Source organism: Phlebotomus papatasi, chromosome 3 (assembly GCF_024763615.1).
Source record: "Phlebotomus papatasi isolate M1 chromosome 3, Ppap_2.1, whole genome shotgun sequence".
Lineage (NCBI taxonomy): Eukaryota > Metazoa > Arthropoda > Insecta > Diptera > Psychodidae > Phlebotomus > Phlebotomus papatasi.
This window is the reverse complement of record NC_077224.1, coordinates 56,667,917-56,676,267: the sequence shown is the minus strand read 5'-3', so window position 1 is coordinate 56,676,267 and position 8,351 is coordinate 56,667,917. Positions and strand designations below refer to the sequence as shown.

Here is an 8,351-nt window from a genome sequence, read left to right as displayed (position 1 = left end):
GGCACGTCAATTTCATCGATTTTCCATCGATTCGCCAACAACACAACAAATTTTTGGTTTTTTCTCTGGAGAAAAATCGCGGAAAAAGTGCAAAAAATGGACGGATCAAAAGCAGGAAATGAGCTATTTCTCGTGAGAAATCATTTCTACTTGGGTAATTACCAGGAATGTATCAATCATGTGCAGAAAATCAAGGTAAATTGTAAAATTATTGAATATAACCTCAAAAAAAATTAATCGAATTGTTTTCGGGGGGATTCCAGACAGCCTCCTTGGAGAAGGATATGTTCCTGTATCGTTCGTACATTGGACAGAAACAGTATGGAATTGTCCTGGATGAGGTGAAGAAGGACAGTGAATTATATCCCATTCGCTTGGTGGCTGAGTATTTCACGCAAATCGACAGAAGACCAGCAATTCTTCAGCAAGTTGATGATTTTGTGGACAAGAACAGGGGTTCAATGGATCCCATCTGGATTGTTGCTGCTGGAACTATTTACTTCCAAGAAGGTATGTATGAGAACTGCTTGAGTATTGCTGGAGAGGACCTCGAATCCCTTGCTCTGAGTATCCAGTGCCTCCTGAAGCTCAATCGTGTGGACATGGCCAGGAAGACCTATGAGACCATGCAGAAGACAGATGAAGATGCCACCCTCACCCAGCTGGCATTGGCGTGGATTTTCATGGAAGTTGGCGGGGAGAAACTTCAGGATGCCTTTTATATCTTCCAAGAATTTTCCGACAAGTATTCTCCGACTGTGCCTCTCCTGAACGGTCAGGCTGTCTGCCTGATTGGACAGGAGAAGTATGAGGAGGCAGAATCCACACTCCGAGAGGCCCTCAACAGAGATCCCAATAACTACGACACTCTCATCAATCTCATGGCTCTGGCGCAGCAACAGGAGACCGGATGGGAAATTCCTCAGAGGTACTTGACACAGCTGCGGGAAAACTACCGAGACTCCACCTTCATCCGGGAATACACGAAGAAAGAGACGGACTTTGAGACCCTCTCCCTCCAGTACGCCCCTTCAAAATCCCTGGACCTCGAGGCATTTTGAGCATCATTCCGCAATTAAACGAAAAAAAAATAAATAAATAAATGTAATTTTGAAAAGATTTTCAATTTTTTATTTGTTTTTGTTCTTTTCTGCCTAAATTTGGACTCCATAAAAGTGTGTAGTGTAAAAAATGGTACATATTTTTATGCAATCGAAGCGAAACATGGATTATAATGGAGTTGGAGTAAATTAAAATCAGGCTATCTTGAATCCCAATCCCTGAATGGCCATTAGGAGCATCCTGAGACCAGCACAGAGATGACTGTTGGGATTGGCAGCAATGTAGGTCTGGCAATTTTGATGTAATTCCCTCATGACACTCGGAGCATGTTCCTTGGTTATGATATCCTTCAGGTTCAAATTCATAACAGCCTCCGACAGATACCTACAACAATCCATGGTAAATAATTCGCATCTTATAGCATACAACAGCATAAAAAGCTGAAAAAGAAAAGAGATTCTCACTTGTGCTTGACGTCATTGTAGCTACTCATATCTGCTGTAATTTGCTGGATGAGCGACAGAAGTACAGTCTGTTCCAACGGGCAGGGATTGAAGACAGTCTTGTAGTCCGCCTTGTCGATCACAAATTCCACCAAGGTCAGATCATTGGCAATTAAAGCCTGATGGAAGGCTTTGTTTATCGATCCCTGACCCAGGAGTATCTTAATTTTCTCCTGAACATCGAAAATACTCGGAGTCTGTGTTTGGGATCTCACCACAGACAGCACTGAATCCTCTAGGTTAGCTGCCTGTGTCTCAAAACTCTTTTGCATCTAACAAATTCAATAAAAAAATAATACAGGATTTAGACCGGAGGTTTTACCCAGTTCGCAAAGTTCTTAAATTATAAATAGGGGAGAGTGTGGCAGGTTACGATGGAGCAATTTCAATTTTTGTCTTTGATACTGAAGCGGTAACTGAAGTCCTCTGTAACGGGCTGTATACGAGCTTCAGACCTAAGGCTTAGCCATAAGGCTTAACTTCTCTAATTTCTTATCAGTCGAACAATTTCGAAAAATTCATCGAAAAATTTTGACTTAAAATGGGTTATTGAGGGGAATTAATCTTTTTGAATCAGAAGAACGAATTAAATTGGTTGCTATTTAGGATTTTGAGCCCTTCGGAAACTAGGCTAAACCTCTAGTCTTTAGACGATCTTAACCTTAATCGGCTTAACCTCTCTAATTTCTTATTAGTCGAAAATTTTTGGAAAATTTCGACTTAGAAAGGGAATATTCAAGGAAAGTAATCCATTTGAATCAAAGGAACGAATTAAATTGGTTGCTCTTTAGGATTTTGAGACCTTCGGAAACTAAGCTAAATCCCTAGTACGAAGACGGTCCTGCCGCACAAAACCTTGTTTTTTGAGATTTCTCGAAAACACGTCGCGAGATTTTTTTTTCATTTTTAGATATGTTTTAAAAGAGATTAACCTAGGCGAAGATTTCGTAAATACGAAAATACCATTGAATAATTCATAATAACGGTTTTCGTGGTCAAAGGTTTAACCCTTTAACGACGAGACACTTTTTATGGACTGAAAATCAACAATAAAAATTAAACTGAGAAATATAATCAATGATAAATCTTACATGCTTACATCTAACCTTGGAAAGTCCAACAGAGTCTGATTCGGTGTATTTTGTGCCTCTATCAACGATAGGGACAAAAATAGCCCAAAAATTTAAGTAATTTTTCTGACAATACCAATGAATAATATTTTTCGCTTTAATGAAAACTATTACGTATGAGTATTGTAGTTTTTATTGCCAAAAGGGTTTTGCTTAAAATAAAAAATAAATAAAATCATATTGACAGTAAAATGCTCACGGTATTTCGTTGATTTACTCATTTTCATTGTAATTCTTACGCAAATTTTCAATTACCGTATTACCTTATCTCATACTCAGTGGGACTAAGTGAAAACATAATATTAGAAAATTGAAGAATTAAAACAGTCAAGAAACAGGATTTTTTTGCTACAGTTTTTCATACAGTTTTTTTTGCTCACCGTTTATCGCGTTTTCGTTTTATTTCTTCAGTTTTCTTATATTATTTTCACCTAGTTCCACCGAGTATGAGATAAGATAATACGTAATCGAGAATTTGCGTAAGAATTGCAATGAAAATGCGTAAATTAACGAAATATGGTGAGCATTTTACTGTTAATGTGATTCTGCCCTAAAGAGCGATCAGTGGTTCACAGAATGAACCGTCAACGGCAGTCGACAAAATAGTGCCGATATTGAGCTAAAAATAGGCAGAACGACACTACACTCAGTCCCGGGATTATGCACTATTTCGGAATCGAAAAAACGCGCGAAATGGCTTAATGCATCGAGAAAATTTGCATACTCGCAGGAGATTTCTTTTGAATGAAACGACCGCAGAACGAATTTCGCGCGAATTAAAAGTAGTCTGAGTAAAAAGATTCAACTGTTTAAAAGAAATACATTAACAAACAGTAAGGGAGACTGGGGCAAAAGTCACAAATCGAAAAATTCAAAATTCAATATCTTCCAAGGTGAAAAAGATAGCGGCTCAAGTTTTTTTTCTATAGATAGCCTCCATAGACCTTCTTCAATATCGTAAGTTTCTTAGAATTCGAACAAGGAATTTATAAAATAAAAAATATCGAAATTTTTAAATATTTTCCTTGCAGAAGATAACAATTATTACCTATACTTATTTTCCAAAATTGATGCACTGGTGAATATTTTCTAAATAATTTAAGTTTTTCACAAAACCCAAATTTGGGAATTTCACAAAAGTTCTTTTCTCCAGAAATCCTTTTATTAAAAATGGCCACTTGGGGTAAAAAGTAACAAAAAGTATAGGGTAAAAAGTAACAAAAAAGCGAAGCAATTTCTGATGTTTCACGGAGAAAAGAAACGTCATTATCATGTCTCGCCGCTTGTTGTTTGCATTGGTCAAAACTTTTGGTTTTCTCACTTTACTCGCAGAGAAAACGGTGTTTTACAAAGGTGTAGATGAATAAATTTTCTATGAAAATATGTCCTCTAGGTATTTTTTCAAATTTACGGAAGCCCGTAATGAAGCGAATCAAAATATGATAATACAGAATGTCTGGTACTTTTTGCCCCAGCATTTTTGAGAATAGTCACAAAATTACCTTTTAGAAATTGACTCGATAAACGTATTTCCTTACAAAATAGAGGAAAATGGCTTTCACAAAGTTGTAGAGCGGTAAATTTCCTATAAAACTACGCTAATTAGAAATTTTTGAAGCGCTCGGGTAGCTTGTAAAAAAATAAAATATCCGTTTTTTGACTTTTCGCCCCAGTTTCCCCTACCCTTTGGCCAGAGTTCTTCAATAAATTGTTAAAATATTTAAAATTTTTACCTTAATAAAAGAAATTAAAGTTTTATTCTGAAAAATAAGCATAGTGTCTTCAAATTTCCCGCTTCACAAAATAGTATAGGTACATTCAGGCGTATTTCAAAAATGATTTCATAAATTGACTCCCAAAAGTAGGCAAATGTGCATAATCGTATGTGCATAATCTCGTCAGATGCATAATCCCGAAGTGCATGATGCCGGGACTGAGTGTATTTTGCTAAGAAATGGACAGATCGGCAAAATTTGGCTTGAAATCGGCAGATTAACACGAGGTCGGAAGATCGGGACCATTTTTGGGAGAAGTCAACAGATCGGTACTCGAGTGACCCGTGAGCGGCACAGTTATCTACCCCTTGGAACAAACTAAATTCAAAATAATTTCTAGCTAGATTTTGATTCTGAAAATACACAGTATAATTTCTATGCAGGAACTGCCTCCCTCCCCTCTATCCAAATTCCCAAATCCCTTTTGTTCTCACCTCATTTTTTATGCACTCCTTGATGGTTTTTAGCAGGTTCATCTGCAGCGATTTGAAGTCCTTATTGAGGTCCTGAATAATCTGTGCAGTGCAGCTGTTGATCATTTTGTAATTAGCCACTTTGAGTTGTTCCGGAAGTCCCTTAACGAGTTTATTGGTCTCATCACTCTTCTCCTGAATCGGTTGCTGTTGCATCATGTAAATCTCCAGCTGACGCACAAATTTGGTAATACCAACTGTGAAGGTGCTATTGATCTGACGGAACATTTCCTGTGTGGCTCTCTCGAAGGCCGGAATGAGTGTTTTTGTGAGTGTCTCGGTAAATGTGGTCTGGAAGATACCCTGAACACCCCTTAGGGTGGCATTTGCAAAGGAATCCACAATTTGTTTACTAGTGCAAACTTTTGAAATTGTCTCCCGCAAAAGATGATCACTCTTCTGTCCAATCTCCATCACTAAGGATTCAGCTTTGTTGGAAAGTACTGGCATTAGTTGATGCTTCAGTTCAACCAGAAGGATTGCACTTAGCTTCTCTGTGATCTGATTGACGAAGGCCTGATTGAAGGAGTGCAGAAGTGCTTCACGTATTTCACGAATTTCACTAGCTCTCTCAGCCAAAAGACTCTCAATTTTCACCGAATGCTGCCTATCCACTCTCTGTAGGTAGTTTTCTAGCAATTGCTGCATATTCCCTTCGAGATTCTCCGATAACATTTTATAGTCAATTCCATCGCCATTTATCTGATTCTTCTTGAGATGCTGCAATTCCCCTTCAAGTTGCTCAATTTTATTCTTTTGCTGATACATCAATTGCATCATCCTGTCCAGTTTCTTCTCAATATTCCTGGCTGTTGTATTGGTATCTGTGAGAATTTCTGTGGGCATTTGTGAAATATGCTGAACATTTGGCACTTTAGGCCAGTCATTTTTTGTCTCATCTTGGTGTGTTTGCGATGCCACTGCATTGTCCTCCGCCTCTTCGTCTCCAGCATCGGCATCATCAAAGTACTGACTAAGGCAGTCTTCCTTGTTGAGTGACAGAATTTTTTCAACCTCTCGACTTGGACTGGAACCACCACTGGCCAGAATTTCTGTCGGTGGTGCTGGTAAATCACGGAGGAATGAATGGGTTCGTGGTACTTCTTCACTATTCACGAGTGCTAGGAGATTTTTCTGGTCAGGTGATGTCGTTGAAGCTGCTAGCATTCGAATGGCTGACATTACAACTTCACTCACACCATCAGGCACATTGTCCTTCTTTCCGGGCGAATGGAAGGAATCCGGTGTCATTAAATTGAGCTGAGATGATTGCTTCTGACCAAATCCACCACTGAGATTGAGAGAATTTGTTGGTTTTGGTGAGATGATCGATTTGAATTCCTTCTCTGGAATCTGCTCGTCATCTCTAATACCCTCATCTTCGGACACTTCACCAGGTTGCAGATTGAGCGTACTGCCCATTTGGGAGTCAATGGCCAAGGTGGGTTGGTAGAGAACATGACATTCCTGGACACTTTTTGGCTGTACGAGGAACATATGGATAACCACACAATAGAGGGCATTATTTTCCTCATCATAGTCATCCATTTCGTCAATCAAGTAGGCATCTGTCACTCCACACTTGTACTTCCGGAGAGCTGCATCGACAATCCCAAAACTGAGAATTGGCGATGACATGGGAAATTCCGTGATGGATTTGATGTAGGCAATTGAATTGATATTGCTGCTTGCCCCTCCTTCTCCTTTGTCCTTCTTCTCACCATTCTCCTCAGATACTGAGTCGTCATCTTTGATGGTCTTGACAATCTGCAGTGCATAGAGACCGCGATTGATCGTGTCTGAGATCATCAGGTACGATGATGTCTTGTCAATTTCCGCCTTTAGATTCAGCGGAAAATCACTGCAGGAGGACTTGAAGGTGACAGTTTGAATACATGTCCAGGTATCACATCGCCAGACTTTGAATTCTGTATTGTTGTCAGCTCCGGTGATTGCATGCTTCCAGAATGTATTATTTGAGGTGAATTCCGTGTGATTATCCAGGAAGAAGAAGCTCGTCACAACTTTGCCATTGTGTGGCTTCCAGTGATGCAGACGCCTTGGGCTAGTATCCTTGAGATGCAGGTAAATCTGGTAGAAATCAATGGAGCCATCATCACTGCTCACACCCAAAGTCGTACCATCGGGCGAGAACATGGCGTAGGTGATGATTTTGGAATTTTCCTGAAACTTGATACTTCCATCCGAGATATCAGCAGCTTCATGGATACCCGTCCCATAGGCATCCAGTACAGCATTAATGCTATAGCACTGAAATTGACTTCCTCTAGCCCAAACCAGCAACTGACTGGCATATTCATCAACATCATCCTTGCTCTGTGGCACTGACGGACACCATGCCACTTTATCGTATTTACTATCGTGCGCCACAAGGGTGTCCTGAATCTTCAGCAGAAGCACCACAGCCAATTTCTCAGACAGTGTCTCAATGCGATGGATAAAGAGGGAAGCCTCATCGATACAGCCCAGGATGATTTGTGACTCCAAATAGGCAAATTGAAGGTCCAAAACTTCATTGGCCATTCCCTTGATCAAAGCCCTCTGACCACTCTGAACATTAACCACCCTCACCATTCCCTCTGCTGTTCCATGGTTATTCACCTTGATACTATACGCAATGTGCTTACCATCCAAATGGATGGCTATCAATCTTCCCGAGTAATTTTTCACCTCCCATTTGTAATCAACAATATTTTTCAGCTTTACCTTTGAACTGCCATGATCGTGCTTTCCGGAAAAACCCACAACAGTCACATCTTTGCCATGTGTCTCGAAGCACTGCTGCTTCTCGTTCGGTTTGATTACCCTGCAATCAAAAGAGACAAAGGAAAACAGTAAATAAGGGGCCAATACGCCAAAAGAGCTCCCAAACTTACATTTGTGAGGTTATGTCATGGGGTTTGGCGATGCTGCTGTCATCCATGTTTCAATGATAGAAAAACACAACACTTAACTAAAAAATAGATAAAATTCCGTGCACACCAGCTAAAATACTCCCTAAAGCATCGATTAATACGTCTTTCACTCCTTAAAACCAATTTTATCACGCTCTAAATGCCGCACAAAAAACTCGCGAGTCCTTTTTTGTCCGGGGGTAGACTGTGGCACTAACTGGTGGTGGGTGACGGAAACACAAACTGTCAAAGTCAATAGCAAAGCCAGTGATAAGCCTAGATCAGCTTATAGAGGTGTGATTCCTTCGTTGCAAATTCAGATTGTGGCACTGCTTGTCAGACCTCAGTTAGGGCAATACTGTCAAGTAGTTTAGGTTAGATGGACTCACTTATATTTTGTACAAAATAGCCTCACGGCTGAAGTACAATAAAGAATTAATCAATCAGATTGTGGCAAACTTGATCGATATTTATAAATAAATATTGCAAATTT

The 8,351-nt window shown here is 39.7% G+C and overlaps 2 protein-coding genes across 2 annotated transcripts; one reads left to right on the top strand and one right to left on the bottom strand.

Moving 5' to 3' along the window:
• Positions 1-13: 13 nt before the first annotated feature.
• LOC129806934 (coatomer subunit epsilon) lies at positions 14-1,117 on the top strand. Its single transcript, XM_055855804.1, has 2 exons — positions 14-195; positions 264-1,117. The coding sequence occupies exons 1-2, from the start codon at positions 97-99 to the stop codon at positions 1,059-1,061; spliced, it is 897 nt and encodes a 298-aa protein (XP_055711779.1). The 5' UTR covers positions 14-96; the 3' UTR covers positions 1,062-1,117.
• LOC129806896 (enhancer of mRNA-decapping protein 4 homolog) lies at positions 1,106-8,086 on the bottom strand. Its single transcript, XM_055855737.1, has 4 exons — positions 7,841-8,086; positions 4,905-7,770; positions 1,527-1,837; positions 1,106-1,446 (listed from the first exon to the last, which is right to left on the bottom strand). The coding sequence occupies exons 1-4, from the start codon at positions 7,885-7,887 to the stop codon at positions 1,257-1,259; spliced, it is 3,414 nt and encodes a 1,137-aa protein (XP_055711712.1). The 5' UTR covers positions 7,888-8,086; the 3' UTR covers positions 1,106-1,256.
• Between the last annotated feature and the right edge of the window lie 265 nt (positions 8,087-8,351).